The sequence below is a fragment of the Phytophthora cinnamomi genome (assembly GCF_018691715.1).
Source record: "Phytophthora cinnamomi strain GKB4 chromosome Unknown Contig17, whole genome shotgun sequence".
NCBI classification, from domain to species: Eukaryota; Oomycota; class Peronosporomycetes; order Peronosporales; family Peronosporaceae; genus Phytophthora; species Phytophthora cinnamomi.
Window position 1 is genome coordinate 156,059 of NW_027150950.1, and position 18,214 is coordinate 174,272.

At 57.8% G+C, this 18,214-nt stretch overlaps 9 protein-coding genes across 9 annotated transcripts; 7 read left to right on the top strand and 2 right to left on the bottom strand.

Annotated features, from left to right (window-relative positions):
* Positions 1-457: 457 nt before the first annotated feature.
* IUM83_04555 (Transmembrane protein) lies at positions 458-2,557 on the top strand (the record flags this gene model as incomplete). The annotated part of the gene is made up of 1 exon (XM_067928641.1): positions 458-2,557. One exon carries the CDS (start codon positions 458-460, stop codon positions 2,555-2,557), a length of 2,100 nt encoding a protein of 699 aa, XP_067796021.1.
* Positions 2,558-3,502: 945 nt separating this feature from the next.
* IUM83_04556 (uncharacterized protein) lies at positions 3,503-4,273 on the top strand (the record flags this gene model as incomplete). Its single annotated transcript, XM_067928642.1, has 1 exon — positions 3,503-4,273. One exon carries the CDS (start codon positions 3,503-3,505, stop codon positions 4,271-4,273), a length of 771 nt encoding a protein of 256 aa, XP_067796022.1.
* A 977-nt stretch (positions 4,274-5,250) lies between these two features.
* On the top strand, positions 5,251-6,225 carry IUM83_04557 (uncharacterized protein; the record flags this gene model as incomplete). The annotated part of the gene is made up of 1 exon (XM_067928643.1): positions 5,251-6,225. One exon carries the CDS (start codon positions 5,251-5,253, stop codon positions 6,223-6,225), a length of 975 nt encoding a protein of 324 aa, XP_067796023.1.
* Positions 6,226-6,930: 705 nt separating this feature from the next.
* IUM83_04558 (uncharacterized protein) lies at positions 6,931-7,641 on the top strand (the record flags this gene model as incomplete). The annotated part of the gene is made up of 1 exon (XM_067928644.1): positions 6,931-7,641. The coding sequence occupies one exon, from the start codon at positions 6,931-6,933 to the stop codon at positions 7,639-7,641; it is 711 nt and encodes a 236-aa protein (XP_067796000.1).
* A 207-nt stretch (positions 7,642-7,848) lies between these two features.
* IUM83_04559 (cAMP-specific 3') lies at positions 7,849-8,922 on the bottom strand (the record flags this gene model as incomplete). The annotated part of the gene is made up of 1 exon (XM_067928645.1): positions 7,849-8,922. One exon carries the CDS (start codon positions 8,920-8,922, stop codon positions 7,849-7,851), a length of 1,074 nt encoding a protein of 357 aa, XP_067796356.1.
* Positions 8,923-9,075: 153 nt separating this feature from the next.
* On the top strand, positions 9,076-10,164 carry IUM83_04560 (septum site-determining protein MinC; the record flags this gene model as incomplete). Its single annotated transcript, XM_067928646.1, has 4 exons — positions 9,076-9,346; positions 9,438-9,499; positions 9,571-9,990; positions 10,078-10,164. 4 exons carry the CDS (start codon positions 9,076-9,078, stop codon positions 10,162-10,164), a joined length of 840 nt encoding a protein of 279 aa, XP_067796014.1.
* Positions 10,165-10,362: 198 nt separating this feature from the next.
* IUM83_04561 (uncharacterized protein) lies at positions 10,363-10,821 on the bottom strand (the record flags this gene model as incomplete). The annotated part of the gene is made up of 1 exon (XM_067928647.1): positions 10,363-10,821. One exon carries the CDS (start codon positions 10,819-10,821, stop codon positions 10,363-10,365), a length of 459 nt encoding a protein of 152 aa, XP_067796213.1.
* A 1,552-nt stretch (positions 10,822-12,373) lies between these two features.
* Positions 12,374-13,813, top strand: IUM83_04562 (uncharacterized protein; the record flags this gene model as incomplete). The annotated part of the gene is made up of 2 exons (XM_067928648.1): positions 12,374-13,708; positions 13,784-13,813. The coding sequence occupies 2 exons, from the start codon at positions 12,374-12,376 to the stop codon at positions 13,811-13,813; spliced, it is 1,365 nt and encodes a 454-aa protein (XP_067796015.1).
* A 353-nt stretch (positions 13,814-14,166) lies between these two features.
* Positions 14,167-15,206, top strand: IUM83_04563 (Abnormal spindle microcephaly-associated protein; the record flags this gene model as incomplete). Its single annotated transcript, XM_067928649.1, has 2 exons — positions 14,167-14,505; positions 14,574-15,206. The coding sequence occupies 2 exons, from the start codon at positions 14,167-14,169 to the stop codon at positions 15,204-15,206; spliced, it is 972 nt and encodes a 323-aa protein (XP_067796214.1).
* Between the last annotated feature and the right edge of the window lie 3,008 nt (positions 15,207-18,214).

Below are 18,214 nucleotides of genomic sequence, written 5' to 3' on the forward strand. Positions count from 1 at the left end.
AAACTCACAGTAGACTTTCGGCTATCGCGCCTTGACTGATGCCCTTTGAAAAGTGCACTAAATTGGCAAATTCCCTTAGCTAGACACCCAGTCATGCAGCGCCTGGACAAATTCGCCATTGCTGATTTCAATCGATCTGATCCACCCGCGCGCACCGAAACGATTCATTGCAAACGAAGACGGCAACCGCGTGTAGACAGAACCAGTCTGGGCATCTGGCTTTCGATCGCGGCACGAAGATCACCCTTAACTCAGGTGTACAGCGCGTGTGGCTCGCCAGATCTAGTCACGCAGTCACATTCAGTGTTCGTACACGCGGCAGCTCTTGGGTTCGACAGCAATCTCTGCGTGGAAGTTCCACTTGGTAGCACCAACATCCACCATAACTAAAAACTAAAAACTATATCTATCGGTAGCGGAATCCGAGCAGTCGCGACTGTCCGCGTTTCAAATCATCATGCATTGGAAGCTGCGGGTGCTGCTGGATGCGCTCTTGCTCGTGCTCCTCCTGGCCTTGGACGCTCGTGATCTATGGTACAAGACGCAATGGCTCGGGCCGAGCGACGCTTTTGCGTTCACTACCAGGAACTCTGTACGTCTGTTGGACCTGTCACCAACCGCCGAAGAGAAACCTACGAACGATAGCTCAACCGGGTGGCGCGCCTTCCACACCACCTGCAGTGAGCTACGAGCTCTCAGTGGCAACATCGAGACTGGACGAGGCCATTCTCACTTCCTTCACGTGCTAGCAGCCAACTGCTCTGCACCCGACGGCCTCATGGAAGACATGGAGCCCCAATTTCCGACGATGATTCTCACTAGTGACACCCGGGCAGATGCGATGGCCTGGGCGGCCTGCAAACTGCTGTATGTGTCGCGAAGGCCGCCGCTGTGCCAAGACGCCATGATCACGAAGTTTTTGCACAGGTACCGACTTGGATCCCCACATGTGACCAGTGCCATGATGGCGCCTCCGATGTCAGGAGCTGAGCGTGAACTAAAAGCACTGCTGGACGTGATCGGCAAGAGCATGCCTCTCAGCTCTGTAGTGTGCGTTGGAGGGGTTGAGCTTCCAAGCATCGAGCAAGGGGCAGACCCTCAAGGAGATTTGAGACGCATCTTTGGTTGTGCAAGTCCGGATTTACCCGGAAGAAGCGCCGCCTTTGTCGGTCAGTTTGCTACGGGGTTTGCGGCGCTGCAATCGGACAAGGCTCGGCTCACAGCAGACGACGTGGACATCGTGGGCATGCACTTCATATTTCGTCAAAATGCGGTTCGGAGCTACACATATCACCCGTCCATTTCAACAGCTTCCGAACAGGAGGGCCAGGTTTCTTTTCGAGGCCGAGTGGAGATACACACAGCCCTCAACTTGAGCTGCTCTGGGTTCCTGTATAATGTGATGATTTTAGTGGACTTGACGCTGCTAGTGTTGCACGCATGGAGCGCTACCGAGCTACTGGAATGTCTCGTTCTACCCCCTTTGCTGCGGACACCGACCAAGCAGGAGATGCGGGATCTAGTTGAAGGTGAAGGCCGGACAACGCATTTCGCGTGCTCTTTGGTGCACAGCCCTCCGGTAGCGCTGCTTACATTTCTGTCTGCTTTGCTGTCGTGGTTGCTGCTACTGCCTCACACAGCCGTGTGGGCGCTAAGTGGCGACGAAACGTCCGTGTCAGTTGCTGCGTTGAACACACTGTTGTCTGCTGTTCGCGTATGGGTATTGTTACTACTGCTCGTGCATATCCTTTGGGGTGCCTTCGTTCTCATTGACGAAGGGCGGGCCTACATGCTGGCATCGCGTACGTTCGTGTCGAGCACCGAGCTTGCGACGGCTGTCGTTCTTGCGGGCTGCTTGCTGCGCAGTCGTTTGATGTCCATCCTCCCGACGAAGCACGATATGGAGCACCAGCGCAGTGTTGATGGGGCTGCATTTCCAGGACTTCTAGCTACTAGTAACACCTTCGAAGACCGAATCCATTTATTGCCGGTTCGCCCACGGAACGCAGTGCTGTGGATGATCTACGAACCGCTGGTGGAGCTGCTGCTGGTCTCCTTGCTGGTTGTGGGGATTGGCATGACTGCTCGCTACTTGTTCCACGATCACCGTCGCCGTAGGGCTACCAAAGCTGTGGCTGCTGTTGTCGGGGTCGATGGATTCCAGGAAACTCACCACCACCTGCCGTCTAGAAGGCCCTCTATCACCGGTTTTTCGTCAGCTCAGGCGGCGATGGCTGGGTACAAGAGACTCCCGTTGGAAGAGCTGCTGGACGTGCCTATTCGGTCGAAACACATAGTTCGTAGCGGTGGCATTGGTATCGGCAGTCTGGAGAAAGCTGTGGGTGACGAGCAGTTCCTCTGGCCAGTGCAGTACCTTTCGCACGGCGTGTTACTCGAAAACGACCGCTTTCTGAGCACGCGTCGTGGCTTTTATCGCGTGCTACCCGTGCAGGAACTCATGGACACGAACCTCGGTTGCCGAAGCCACGAGGTGGTTGCCAAGGAGAGCAACGGGTCTCCCAAGCGCCGCAGGTACACTTCGAATATGTTGAACTAAGTTGTGTTGCTCATTTCTTCGACATGAAAAACAAACTGTCCTTTACACTGCCTTCCTTGAACAGATAAGCAAACGTTGCTCTGACTCGCTGTTCGACCGATAACTCTGCACCCACCTTGCACGACGCGGACATGAACAGGTTCATTGAACCTGCCACGCTGGTGACTGGGAAGAACTGCAAAGCTTCAGCTGCTGGGTGCGGTCAAATTGCACGCGTCCAGCAACGATCGTCCGGTATTCCTGCTGAACGCCTGTCCGGATAACTGGAAGCTGCACTTTCTCTGACTGGACGAACGCGCTTCGAAACCAGCTGCTGAACTTCAACCAATCATTTCGCCAGTAGTGTCTGCTGGATGCGCGAGGGTGGCAGGTTCAAGGGTAGACCACGCGCGCTCAATGAACCACAAGCAGCCGCGAGCAACTCCGACCTAACTTCGTGCCTTCCGTGTCGTGGTGCGAATGGAGGCACCAGTGCCGATCTGGTTGTTCCGGACACACGTCCCGTTCGTTTCGGTGAGCGTGGATGGACCGTGTCGATCAGAAACAGAAGACCTGCATATCCACACACATACCCAGCGTGGCTCTTGGCTTTTGCGGTTAATCTGCGATGACTTCGAGGCTTCTTAGCCGTTAGACGCCAGGTTAACACGAGGCCACGTGGGGAGGCAGAACGTTCGTCCCTGTGGCAAACATCGCCCTCACCTGGAGTCGGTCCTGCTACAGCCAAGAGCTTCAGTGACGTGCACAAGTTCCTTCTTTCTCTGTGTCTTCTATCGACGGCTTCGAAGGATTCACAGCTCCGTGGATTCACTGGTCTTTCAGCTCATCCTCTAGCTCCTTTTGTCCGCTCTTCAGGCTACCTGCCGGGAAGCTCATTCTCAACTTTACCAAGTCAGTTGCAAGCACCGCTGCACCACTGCCATATCCAGTCCCCCCACAACAACAATGTTGTCCTGGAAAGCCCTTTCGCTGGCTGTCGCGGCCGCCATCGCCATGAACGGTGTCATGGGTCTGGAGCAAGGCTACGGAGGTGGCATTCGAACCACCGCGCCATCGACTGACTCATCCAACGAGTCTCCCGTGCAGACGCCGACTGAGACAACGGCTACCCCCGTTGTGACCACCGCTCCGCCAACATCAACTGAGAGCTCTGACGCCCAACAGAGCGGGAGCGAGGACTATTCGCAGTCGACCGACAGCACGAGCGAATCTGGTACTGGTAGCCAGGCGGAAGGCTCTGCAGCGAGTAAGGAAGGAAGCGGGTCTGGCAACGGGTACCCAGGCAAAACCCCAAGCCCAGACAGCAGCTACGGCAACAGCTTGAGCTGGGATGGCTCGTCCATTACGGGGGGCAGCGATTCCTTCTCGGGTGGCAAGGTGACCAGCGGAGACGGCAGCATTGTCTACGTCGACGTGCCATCTGAAGCAAGTGCTAGCAGCGACGGCACGTACAGTGGCAGCGATGGTGGACGCCCTGGTAAGACTGGATATCCCACGCCCAGTGGCAGCGGCAGCATTGATGTCCCCCCTCCAAGTGACGTCGGTAGTGGCAGTGCCGGAACCCCTCCCGGAAAGGGAGGGAAGCACCTTCCTTCGAGCACCCCCGGCAGCGAAAGCGACGCGTCCACGGATGACAGCGTCGCGGGTGAAGCATCGACGAGTGGTGACGGTGAGTCCCCTAAGAGTGGCTGCCAAGTTCGCCGTCTCCGTCAGTAAAATGGCCGACAAGATTTCGCCAACACTGTACCGCACGTTTGAGTTCCTTTCCGTCAGCATGTTTAGAACAGTGGAGAGTACTTGCCATCGAAAGTGGACAGCGCTCTCCGATAACTTTGAATGCACCTGCACGTTCTTTAGTTGTGTCGTATTTTGATTAATCTCAGGTGTGTAATAAACTGTCAAGACGCTGGCGTTGTACTCAGTCGAGTGCCTTTGACGCAACAACATCGCGGGCGGTGGACATGCAAACAGCTATCGGGACTTCACTCTGCAATCTCAAACGCACCGCAATGTCAGACACGAAGCTCAGTGAGAGAGTCCATAGAGCTCCGTTCTTCACGTGCAGCTGTTTCTACGTATGCCAGCCACCAATGTACGCACGAGAGAGCCTATCCTAGCAAGCAGCACCTGAGACTCGTTGCACCGCAGCAGCAGCAACAGCGGCAACACTCGCGCCACCAGCACTGAAATCGGCTGCCTGCCTCACCGTTTCGAGTATGCTGCAGACCCAGCTGCACAGTGTTCGTGACGACTGCTAGGAGCAGATGCCTCAAGCACGTTGGACGGTTGTACTGTACAACGCCGTAGGCTCCAGCTCAGAACTTCCGAGCGCACTCGGGCACCCATGAGCTGCTGTGTACATGTACGCATGTGCGCCAGTCCATTCTCTGGCATTCCTTGGCACTCACGGTTCGTGGCCCTCGTCTCGACTGCAGGCGTGTCAGATAAACAAATGACCGTCCAGATGGATACGAGCAACGGGGCAGGAAGACATGCGTCCGTGGCTCGTGTATCATCGAGTCTCCGTTGCAAAGGGCACTCCACTCGTCGAGTGCCTCGTTGACCCGTTCCCGTAGATCAACCGACCGCAGTGGATCGGCGAGCCGAGTAGCCCATTCCCCAATTTGCCTCGCCAGTCGCAGCACAGCTTAACACACTACTATACACTTCACTCCACAATCTCCGTGACTACGATGCTGTCCTGGAAGACCCTCTCTCTGCTCGTCGCGGCCGCTGTGGCCATGAACGGCGTCACCGCCATTGAGCAGGGCTACGGCGGCGGCGTGAAGTTGCCGTCGTCCACTACCGCGGCTCCGTCGGACGAGTCCCCCGTGCAGTCGACGGTCACGGGTTCGTCGGTGGACGCCTCGTCGGCCGTCGACCAGAGCAGCACCTCGACGTCGTACCCGAGCAAGACGAGCACAGCTCTGCGCAGCGGCAGCAACAACCTGTCCACTGGTAGCGCCGTGGCAGGCTCGTCGGCCATCGACCAGGGCAGCGATGCCAGCACCCCCGGCAAGACGGGCATCACCTCCAGCAGCACGGGCAGTGCCGTGGAGGGTTCGAGCGCCATCGACCAGGGCAGCAATGCGACTCCCGACACACCCTCGACTGCGAGCGGCTCCGACGCGACGGTCGGCAGCCAGAATCAGCAGGGCTCGTACGGTTTGGACCTGGGTAGCGCGTCGACTTCGGCGTCCGGTTCGGCTCCGTGTGACGACGCGCTTTCGCTTGCAGGCAGCTCCGCGACCGGTAGCGACGTGGCTGGCTCGTCGGCGGTGGACGAGAGCAGCACGTCGGGCTCGGAGCCATGCGACGGATCCATCTCTCTTGCGGGCAGCTCCACAGACGCCGACTCGAGCGCGAGCCAGCCGACGCAGGGCTCCGCCACTCAGGACCAGGGCAGTGACGCCACTACTCCTACCAGCGAGGCTGGCAGCGCTGCCACCACTCCGACACAGGGCTCCAGCACCCAGGGCCAGGGCAGTGACGCCTCCACCCCTACTACGGGTGAGACTGGTAGCGAGGCCGCTATTCCTACGAGCGAGGCGGGCAGTGCCTCCACGACCCCGACCCAGACGGGTGCCTCCGCCGCCACGGAAAGCAGCGGAGCGGCGACGTTCCCGAGCACGGGTACGAGCTGCAAACGTCGTCTGCGTCGTCACTAGACGGTTGGTGTGTGCAGCGTAGCTATAGCGTCGACCTATATTATCTGATGAGTGCGTAGATTGCTGTAATTTTTGTTTTAGAGTCCGGTAATTTAATCCGTTTGAGGCGTTTTCGAGTTTTGGGGTGTCAATGGAATTCTTCTCGCCAAAGCCTGTTGCCGCATCAATTGACATACTGACATTGCAGCAAGAGCCCCACTTGCAAGCAGCAAAGTCCACCGATGTCGGCCGTGGTGTTGTGAATGCAATTGCAGTCTGTTCTGTAGATTGGATCGGCCAGGCAACGGTTTACGGACTTCGGGGCAGATGCCTCGCTCGGCTCGCCCCGGATCTTACATTTTGAGCAGAAGTGTACATACATGTAGACGCATACGGCCAGGCCTGCGCGCTCGCTACCACACAATAGTCGCCCCCTGTTCTCTAGTCGGCATCCGGTCGATGCCATGCGGTTCGAACAGCGAATTCCGTTTGAAGCAGCTTGCAGTTTGTGAGGCTTTTATTAAACGGAGGCATTCACCTCCTTCGTTTGCCAGCGTTCGCTCTCTACCATGCTTCGCCTTTGGACCAGAATGCCGCCACCAACATCCGCACCGTATCCTATCGAGCGCACGAAGCAACCATATTGCCGTCGGCAGTTCACTATCCAATTTGTCCACATTCAATCAACCAAGCCATCGCAGCTCTATCAAATTTGCATCGACTATAATGCTGTTGTGGAAAGCTCTCTCGCTGGCTGTGGCCGTGGCCGTGGCTCTGAACGGCGTAGCGGGACTTGAGCAGGGCAACCCGGCCAACCTCACTCCGACAGGCAAGAGCGGGTCGTCGCCGACGCCTGCCCCGACAACGTTGGGCGGTGGCGATTACTCCGACGACAATACGGACTCTTCCGTCGCTGGGTCCTCGGCTATTGAACAGGGTAGCGCTTCTGCTCCTACGCCGGCACCGACCACGGCAAGCGGTGGCGATTACTCCGATGACAGCACAGGATCCTCCGTTGCAGGCTCCTCGGACATTGAGCAGAGCGGCGGTTCGGCTGCGACCCCGGCTCCGACGACGCCAAGCGATGAAAGCGACTCGGCAGCGGAGACTCCGACCCCGGCCCCGACGACATCGAGCGGTGACGATGCAAGCACCGGGTCTTCTGTTGCGGGGTCCTCGGCGATTGACGAAGGCAGCGACTCGGCTGGGGAGTCTCCGACCCCTGCTCCGACGACGTCGGGCGATGGCGCGTTCAATCCCAAGCACCCCCCAACTTTTCCTAGCGGATCTGGCAGCCACCCGACAGGTCTCGACATCGACAGTGCCTCGTCGCCGGGCGACTCCCCCAAGCAGTCCGACAGCCCCAAGCAGTCTTCTTCAGAGCCCACGTCTCCCAGTGGTGCTAAGGGCTGCAAGCGACGTATTCGTCGTAACTAGATGGCTGGGCGTAGAGCGCGTTAAGCAATACTCGTAGAGTGCTGATGTAAAGAAGATGTTTCTCTACTGAACGAAATGATCTTGCTACCTCGCTTTACGTTCTCACTTGCGATGTTTTCGTGGGGGGGGGGAACGATTTCCAGGATGCATTTGTGATCGATTCAACCAAATACCGTAGAGCTTGCATGAAGGAAATCTTATGTTGACCTAAAGTGATGCGGCCCCTTCAGTCACTACCGTGAACAGCTTCTTGATAGTCTTCGCCTGTTCTTCGATCATGCTGTTCTGGCGTTCGAGTAGGGCATTCTGCTGCTCCAACAGTGCCAACATACGATCACTCTTGGACTGATATCCTCTGACGCTATTTTGCTGTTGCTCATCTTGTTGTTGCTGTTGTACTGATTCTCCTTCTCCTTCTTGCTGTTGCTGCTGGAAATTTACTGCGGCGATGGCTGCCATTTGCTGTTGATACTGCTGCAGTTGTTGTTCGTAAGTCTGTTGCGCCATCGCTTCCATTGGGTTCAATTGTTGGAGTTGCGGCGACTGCACTTCGGCCAATTCAGTCTCGGTATCAGGCTGATCAGTATCAGCTTCGACTTCCTGAGTCGATAAGGTGGCCCTCTCCTCCACCAACCCACCCGTCGTCAAGTTGAACCGCCTGCAGAAGTTGTAGTACCATCCATTGGACGCCCGGAAGCTGCCGAGTCCGTACTTGGGCACCAGCAGCTTGGCCTTCTCCTTGACGAGAGACGGAGGGACGGGCACTTTCCGCGCCTTGAGCCCCCTCACCCACTCGAATAGTTCTCGTTCGAACGGCACGCTCATGACGTGACCCCCACGTTTGCGCGCATCCCTCGTCTCGGCACTGCCGTAACGGTAGCGCGCCCGCACTTCGGCGCCCTTGCGCTTGAGCTTCTGGATGGCCGCGCGCGTGATGCCGTAGCGTCTCGCAACTTCAGCGTTCGACAGACTGCCGCCCGACTTTTCAATGAGTTCCAGGATCTCCACGCGCTGCCGGTCCGTGAGTCGCTTGCCGACGCCTTTGCCCTTCTTCAGGGGTTCCTCAGAGGCCTCGGACGCATCGGGAGGTGCAGCGGATAATTCCACGTGGGCGGTCGAGGCGACAGCGTGTTGCATGGCATCCAGAGCTCCTCCGAAGGCGGCGGACGGCGCGATCGACTCAGCAGACAGAGCAGGTGTAGATGCGGCGTCCAGCACCGAGTTTTCATGACTCTGGAGCTGCGCGGACGGCGTCGCCTCCTCCGCACGCGGCGTCGACATACTGAAGTCGCTGCGGGCGCAGCCTTCCATACAAAAATCCTATTCCTGTATACTTACCCGTCGTTTCGTACTTATTCGAGGCGAATGCGTACACTACGCTTACACATGCCTCCATGGCACTTTTGTATCGGATACGTACCGGTATTCTCGGTCATGCAGCAGGCGGTGCTCACGACGCGGCGTCGGGCCTTCTCGCAGCAGGCGCTGCGGCGCTGGGAGGACGTGGCCAGCGGCAACGGGCGGCGCGCGTCCACGGCCAAGGCGCTGGAGCTGGACGGCCGCTCGTACCTGCTGCCCACGCTGACGCTGGCCAGGGCGTCGGGGTCTCGGGAGGCCAAGGACGCCAAGGACTCGCAGCTCTTCCAAGCGCGCGCCAACAAGCCCACGCCCGTGGTGCTGGACCTGCAGCAGGTCTCCAGCGACGGTGGGAGAGACAGATCAGCAAACACTGAAGTGTACTTACTGTAGATTGATTGCCTCTGATACTTTTTATTCTTTTCTTTTTCGTCTAATAGGCTCGCCACACTCGCAGTCCATCAAGAAGCATGAACTGCGCAACGAGATATTGCAACTGCAGGTTGAAAGACTGATCGATATCACTATTGCTGTGGTATTGTGTTACGCTGACCTTGTTGCTGCTGACTGCAGGACGCTGGTTATATGCCCGTGGGCATCACGAATGCGAGCGAGGACGTCAAGAAGGCAGCGGCGGCGCTGAACCTGCCCTACTTTATCGGCACGCGGCTGCATCTGGAGCAGCAGAAGGCCGGCGTGGCTGCGGCGGAGGAGCAGGCGGAAGATGAGATGCTTCCGGCCGCCGCTTCTAACGCGACTTCGTTCGCTGAGGAAGAGAAGGCAGGGCAGACGCTTTCCGCCCAGACGGCCGCGGAGCCGCTTCCCCCCATGGTGGTGACCCACTCGGTGCGCTCCGGACAGCAGATTTTCGCGCAGAACCGGTCACTCGTGGTGCTCGGCAACGTGAGCTCGGGCGCCGAGGTGATGGCTGACGAGGACGTGCTGGTGCTGGGCGTGCTCAAGGGCCGCGCGCTCGCTGGCATCGGCGGCAACGTACGTGCGCGTATAGTCTGCCAGAGCTTCGACGCCGAGCTCATTTCCATCGCGCACTGTTTCACGACGTGTGACGCCTTGGAGCAGGAGGAGACTGGAGCGTTGCAGCTGCACAAGCCGACGGTCATCTCGCTGCAGGACGACCGGCTGCACTTCGAGTCGTCGACAGTGTGACCAGGCCATGGGTTTTGCACGAGAGGGAGCGAGCGCACTTTCACCTCCAAGACCGGAGCTTGTATATCTATCCCTACAGTCCTAGCGCGCTCCCGCCGCCTGCTCGATCGCAGACAGCTTCTTCTCCGCCGGGGACGTCCTACAGCTCTTGCAATAAATAATCTGCTCTACACTACGCTGGATGAGGTTCTCCTTCTGCTACAACGCGGTGCTGCGCGTCCAGCCCACGGTCGACCGGAAGGTCTCGCACTCGTTCACGGCGTCCTGCAGGTCGCGCCGGTACTCGAACGAGCTCTGGCAGTCGCGGCTGCAGAACGCGCTCGTGTCGGGCGCCACGGCCAGCGGCCGGAAGAACAGCAGCCCGCAGTTGTAGCACGTGAGCTGCGCCGCCTTGCGCTGCGCCTGCGTGCGGAACGCCGGCCGCACGTCCGCGGGCGTCCACTCGGTCGTCTCCTTGATGCACTCCTGGCGCGCCTGGAACTGCTGCTGCTGCCGCCGCCACTGCGCGCGCGCGCCCGCCGCCTCCAGCTCCTTGAGCAGGTGCACGCGCTGCCAGTCCGAGCAGAAGCTGACAGCGACGGCGGCGGCGTCCACAGCAGAAGAAGCAGACGCGTCATCTCCCGTCTGCGGGTCCTCTACCGTCTTGCGGTTCTCCATGTCTGCGGGGCAGGAGCTGGCGCGCGGTCGGAGGTGCAGTCGCCGCTGCACGAACCTCCACGCGCGCGCGTAGATGCTGCCGTCTTGGTGCTGCTGGGCCGCGCTGCAGCTGCCGCTGCCGCTGCTGGCGGTGCACGTGACGCTCGGCGCGCATTGCGAGGGCGACACCCGCGGGTTGTTCGTTGGTGCGCGCATGAGGTGGAGGAGGAGGTGGAGGCGTTTCTTATCCCGTCCTGCCTGCGGGGGTTTCTGCGTGTTGGTTTGTGAGAGAAAATGGGTCCGGAGCGGACATGGCGAGCTGACGCCCAAGTGTGTGACGTACGCTCGCGCGCGCTCACCGATCTGAAGTCGCCTCGGTCTGTTTAACGGATTTCTCCGGCGCTGGGCGACAGGGGCGCCGAGAACACTTGCTGCCTGACTGCCTTTTGGGTTGGTCGGCCGTGACAAGCGCGACGCAACTGCAGCGTTCACTGCAGGGCTGAACTGCGGTCGGCAACTCTCACGAGCAGTGTCGAGACCGGGGCAATAAGTCGCTGCACCTGTCCACTTCAACGCGTGCCGTTCTTCCGGTACCGCATCGCCCCTGTCCTAAGCGAAGTTTTGTCCTAAGCGAATTTTTATTTTAGCCAATGAAAACAATGCATTGACACCTCATGTCTGTAGTTAAAATTCCATGTTGACCAGCTAATTATAGGCTGCCACCAGCCATTCGGTCTCAGTGTTCAAAGTGCTATGGGTAGACCACGCACCACAGGAACCGGCAAAAAGCCAAAGCGCTGCACTCGCATTGCAGTCGACTATACGCACAAGCGCCGCCATCTCGAATTCCTGGCTGCTGGCTATTCTGTAAACGAAGCTATACCACACTTCTACCCAAATTGCAGCGAGTCCGATACTCTGCGGAAACAGAAGCAGATTTCAAAATGGAAAAAGCAACAGGGCCACATTGTAGCGGTCTGTGATGAAGGAAAGGGTCGCCTCAAGAATCTGCGCTACAGCGGACAGGGCACCGTCCTCTCTAGTGACGCTGAAGGTGATATTGTGCTGTGGATCAACTCTATGCGTAAGGATGGCTGTCCTGTTTCGTGCCAGATGCTTAAGTACAAGGCGGTGGAAGTTGCAGCAGACGAAGGACTTTCCCTCGCAATTTTCAAGGCGTCTCATTCATGGCGCTGTCGGTTCATGCGCAGACACAAGCTGTCTATTCGAGCACAGCAATTTTATGCGGATGGACGCGGGTTCAATTCCTGCCGTGTCCATACTTCCTGATTGGTCCAAAATACCAAGAATTATTATAACTTTTACTTTTTATCATTTAATTCTGAGACTTGGCAACAGATGTACCGTAATCTGTGTACATTGCAGTTCGCTTAGGACAGGGGCGATGCGGTACACTTGGCGACACCTGCGACACGCGCAAGTCGGAATGGTTGCATCAACATTCGTGTGCGACACACGAAAGAACGTTTACCTGTGAAACTAAATTGCTGGCAAAAGGTTTCAAGGTTTCGAAGGGATTTCTGATTCTGTCGACGAATACGACGAGCCTGCAATGCGCGAGATGCAATGGCTCAAGCGCCTCATGACGGACCTGGGGCGCGACCGCGAGGCCGCGAAGGAGCGGGGAAGCGCTGGCAACCAACAGGAGTCAGAGTACTTCGAACACTCGTCCGTGGAAACCGACGATGAGGACGACAAGGAGCTTGACAGCCTGCTGCAGCGAGCCATGCTCCTGCTTCGTTCAAAGACCAACACGGCACTGCAACGCCGCGCTGAATGGGCTATCGAGGTCGCGGATTCCGAGGAGGATGAGAGCGATAACGAGCTGGACCAGTTATTGCATCGAGCTTTGCTGCTACTGCAGCAGCGGTTGGCCAAGGATGGACTAAAAGGAGCAGGAGAACCAGCTGTATCAGCTGAGGATGATGGTGATGATGATGACGACGACGAGCTGGATCGACTGCTGCAGCGAGCGATGCTGCTCTCTGCTGAGCGCCGCCGATGGAACGCACTGGATAATGGTGCACTTGGTAGTGGACGGAGCGGCGTGGATGTATCACCGACTTCAAAGATAGATCCGATGCGGTTGAGACGGAATGAGGTGACGATGGGATCTGGTTCGCGAGGCTTGCCTTCTCTGACCGACTGTAAAGACGACGACGAAGAGGATGACGAGCTTGATCGCTTACTGCGTCCGGCGATGACACTGCTCCATAGTAGATTGAGAGCGCCTGCAAACAACCAGAAGCCTGATGGTGAGCAACGCGACTCCACTCCTTTGGTTAACAATGTGGAGAATCCGATGGGCTGGAGGAAGGCGTTACGCCTGCAGCAACAAGAAAAACTTCAGCTAAAGCAGATGAAAATGACGGAAGTTCAAAAACGCCAGCGTGACGAGGCGAAGGAGAACCAGACCGACAGAAAACCTAAACGTGCCCGCCACCTGCACGAACTTCAGCAGGGCGCCGAAGTTGTCACCGTACCCGCGGAGGCGCAAGCCAGCAAATTCTCCAGCAGTGATTCGGTAGCACACGAGAAAGGATCAATCGCTACAACGTCGACCGCGGAGATCAAGACAGAGACCGCTGTCAAGATTGAGACTGCTGTAGTCGGGAATCATCTTGAACAGCAAGTTTGTGCCAACCTGGTTCCAAACGTGAGCTTGAGAACTGAGCATCCGAGGCTAGTGGATGCAGCTCAACTGACCTCCCGGGATATTGACAACGAATTGCTGACACTGCGAGCAAGCAACGCGAAGCTCTCAGATGAGAATATGGTGTTGAAGCAGCAGCTCGAGGACAGCGCCATCGAGGCGCGGATGGTGCTGCTGCTGCAGGAGCAGGTGCAGCGTCTTCAGCAGCGAGAACTCGAGCTCATGCGAGCTCTGGTATGTGTTTGAAGTCCATGCTGCCATAGTATTCAGCCCCTGTACTAACCATTGCTTGTTTGTTCAATCTGACAGGCTCGATGCAGCGGCAACTCGGCAACCTGAAGCTGCTTCAACACATGAACTGAAACTGCTTCAACACATGAACTGTCGTGCGTATTATGTCAAGCAGTCTAATTAATTCAATAAGTCTGGCGGTGTTTCCTCCGCTGTATATCCTGGGGGTTAGAACTCCATCTTGTCAAGTTTGGTCCACTTCAACATGTACCATTTTTTCGGTACATTATCTAAAACCTGCGACACGCGTAATGTATGCGTATACATTGGCGTCCGCCACACCAAGTCCCTACTAAAACAGGGTGCACTTCACCCCTATATACGAGTACATAACCGCACGCCTATATCGGACCGTAGCTCTTCGAGCTCACCTGTGGTCATCCGTCACCCACACTTGCGCCATGCCGAGCATCATGTTCCTGCGTTCGCGCCGCCTGCTGCCGGCGCTGGCCGCCCCCGCCGCCGCCCTTGCCGTGTCCTCCGCGCGTCTGGAGGCTGCCGAGCCGGAGACTGCGCCGGCCGCGCCAGCCGTGGACTTCGTGGGCGTCTTCGTGGAGAAGGAGTCGGCCGCGCGCCTGCGCCAGCAGTTCCCGGCCAAGTTCGGCGGCGCCGACGAGCCGCTCGTGGTGGTGCTGCGCTTCCAGCCGTCGACGGAGGAGCAGGAGGCCTTCGCGCCCATCCTGGGCCGCGCCGCCAAGCTGCACGTCAAGGGATTGGTCGAGGACGACCACGCGCAGACGGTGAGCGCGTGCCGCTGGCCTCCGCGGAGAATTGAGAGCAGTTTTAGGCTAATTCGTTGCGTCTGCAGGTGCTGGTGGCCGTCACCACGGAGACGGGCGAGTCGCTCGAGTACGAGGGCGCCGCGGAGCCCGCGCACCTGACGCTGTCCACGTCGGCCGGCGGCCTGAGCGCCGGCTACTCGAGCGTGCTGCTGGAGCGGCTGCGCGCCAGCGACAAGCTGCGCTACCTGCTGGACGACGAGGAGCCGACAGCCCAGTGGGCGGGCGAGCTACCGGCCTTCAACTCCAAACACCTGCCGCTCTTCAGCCCCTTCCCGGCCGTGGAGGCCAAGCTCTCCAGGGTGGACGCCAAGCAGAGCGACGAGCTGGCGCTGCAGGGCATCGTGTGTCTGTCGTCTCGCTTCGACACGGCCACGGGCGAGTGTCTGGCCCCCAAGGCCGAGTGCGGCTTCTGCAAGTTCATGAAGGCCGGCCCGTGCGGCAAGGAGTTCACGGCCTGGGAGGCGTGTCTGGACCGCTGCAAGAAGAGCGGCGACGACTTTATCGAGAAGTGCGGACCGCAGACCCTGGCGCTGCGCGACTGCGTGGACGCCAACCCGGAGTACTACCACGTGCTGAACGAGGGCCCCGAGGAGGAGAAGAAGGAGGTGCAGGAGGAGGCCGCTGCAGAGCCCGAGCAGACCAAGCCCGAGGACAAGTGATTTTGTGCAGCATTCCTCCCGCGCGAGGACGTTCATCTTAGAGAAGCAAGGCTGCTTTCCTCGCGCGTAGTTGCTAGACGAGCTAGAACGCTGCAGCGTAAGCGCCCCATTCAACACCGGCACGGAAGTGCGCCGTTTTTTATAAGGAGGGGTGACTGGTCGTTACCCCGTGCTGTCGAGTCCAATTGCTGTCTGCTGCTTGTGTTCCTGTCCAGCGCCACTCAGCTCAGCTACTGGATGACCTCCAGCCCAAATGGATCGCAGACACAGCGTGAGTCCTCTGCTGCGAACGCCCGGATCTTCGGACAACTTGAAACGAGAGCGTAGTGCCGAGTCGCTCTCGGTTTCAGCGTCGTGGGATAAAGCAGCTCCGGCGCGGCGAGCGCAGTTAGCGCAGCTTCCATCGGGGCCTGTATCTGCTCCAAAGAAGCTTCAACAGCAACAGCCGGACGTGAGCCAGAACCAGCTATCTGCTGCAGTACCAATTCAGCCATTGCGCAAAACTTCATCGGGGGTTCGACTTGCCAGGAATGTAGCGAAACGCGTCACGAAGGTGCCAAAGCTTGCATTCGTCCAGAGCAGTCGGAAGCGCAGAGGCAGGAATGCGATCTCCAATCAGTCCAGCCTTGATGGCGATGCGGAGGAAGGTGCCCGACAAATGAACGCTGGTGTGTATTTGTTGGAGAACACCAAGACTGGGCACCGCTACTTCGGAACGACCTGGGACCTTCACAATGCCGCCGCACAGAATTTTCACGACCTGCAGCTTGGTGTGCACCCCCACCACGCGCTAAGCACGTGCTTTAAGCTGTACGGCGAAGCCGCCAGTGGCATCCGCTTTCGAGTTCTGGAACATGTCAGCCCTCCTTCCTCCCCAAAGCCTCCTTCACACAACGACCAGATCAGAGCGAAGAAAAGGAGGGTAAAGCGACTTACAGTTAGTGGCGGTAATAACAATGATGACGGCTTCGACGTTCGAGCCATGGAGCGGAAACTGGCGGCTCGACTTCGCTTCCACCAGCGGAGAATCGTTCGGCGAGCTGCGTACAAGATCGTTCGTAGGTTTTTGGTGGTGCCCGTGTTAGCACGAGCCTGGCCTCGATGGGTTCGAGCTACTGAAAGGTGCGTGCTCGTTGAACACGCTGCAGCTTGCACGGAGATACAACGAGTGGCACGCGGTTACTTCGCTCGAGTATTGCTCGCTGGTATACGCCGAGATCGTGCGGCTCGGATAATGCAGCGATTTATGCGCCGCTCGCAATTCACTCTAGCTTGCAGACGTCGTGCACGTATGCTGCGCGAGTCGAAGGCAGCCTGCGTTTTACAACGCTCGATGCGCGAGTTCGTTGCGCGACAAAAGGCTCGCAGGAGACGCGATGGAATCCGGCAGTGGCTTGCAGCAAGGAAGCTCCAGACGTACATTAGAGGGCATCTAGCCCGTCGTCTTGTGGGGCGAATGAAATTGGATAAAGTTCGAGCACTCGCAGCTGCAAGCGTGCAACGAGTGACACGGGGGCATTTATCCCGGTTACGAGTTGAGCGTCTCTGTCAGCGGCGCATTGATATGCAAGCTGCAGGGCAGATCCAGAAAATCTGGCGAGGTCACTCGACTCGAACAAAAGTAAAGCTGCAGCGTAGCCTGGGTGGAGCGCTGCCGACTCATCGACGTCTGGGTCAGTTCCCTCTAGACGAACTAAGAGACGAAGCCTCACGAACAATCCAGCAGGCTTACAACCGATGGAGGACTCGACGCTTGCAAGACCAGAAGGAAAAAGCCACAACAATTCGCATGGCTTATCGCAACTACGTAGCGAGGAAGTTCGGCTGGGCGGTGATGACGTTGATGCTCGAGACAGCTATGGCGAATCGCATCCAGCGTGCAGGGCACCGATGGATGTTTAAGCGTAACTTTCGTGGAGTGGTAGCCCAGTATCGACGTGACAAGGCTGCACTTACAATTCAATGCTTCATGCGCCAGCATCAAGCTAAACGGGAGATCTATGCATTGGGAGTCGAGAAACGATGCGCAGAGGCGGTCAGGCGGATACAAGTGTACTGGCGAGCGTGCTGGATGATGCTCAAGCTTCGAGAATGCATTGCAACTCGAAAGCGTGAGCGTGCAGCACGACAAATTCAGGCTACCTATCTCGCATGGAAGGCGCGGCGTGAGTACATCGCAATTAGAGACCTGGCAAGGCGCAACCGTGCTGCAACGAAGATGCAATGCATGTTTCGAGCGCGCCAGGCCCGAAAGGAACTCATGCGTCGGCAGGTCGTCCGACGAATGGGGGCCTGCGAGAATTGCCGTTCCCAGCTCGCTACGGTGTACCATTTCGAAGCCGAAAGCGAACTGTGTGGTGCATGCTGTGCTGCTTTCGCTACGCTTGGCGATACCCCGATGGAGACGATCGACGTGAACGTATATCATCGTATCCAGGTGCGTATCGTGAGTGCCCAGCGTGCTTACCGTGCTTTGCAGAAACGGATGATACGCCAATTTGGCACTTGCACGCTCTGCAAGAAACATGCTGTACGCAGAAGTTGCTGGTCCTGCTTGCACAGTCGCGGATTCAATTCAGATGATGATCAACGTTCTGGAAAACCTGCAGTGGGTTTGACGTTCTGTCGGCATTGCGACGCACTACTCCACGAACGTGGGCAGTCAACCGGAGCTTCAAGTTTGCTTCAACACCAGAGGAAGAATATCGAGCGTGCCTACGCCGAAGACGACGCTGCCATCACGATACAGAAGTACTATCGTCGGTTTGCTCAACGGCATACGCTAGCGGATCTGCAGTTTGCTCGACAGACAGCCGCTGCAATGCGTGTCCAGGAATGCTACAGACGTCATCGGCAGCGTAGACTTACAAGAGCAATTTGTGCTGCTCATAGGCGACAGCAGGTGCTGGAAGCCGATGCTACACTCACGATCCAGCGTGCAGTGCGTGGTCATTTGGCTCGACGTGAATTGAGGCGGCTGAAACGCGAACGCGACTGCGCAGTCAAAA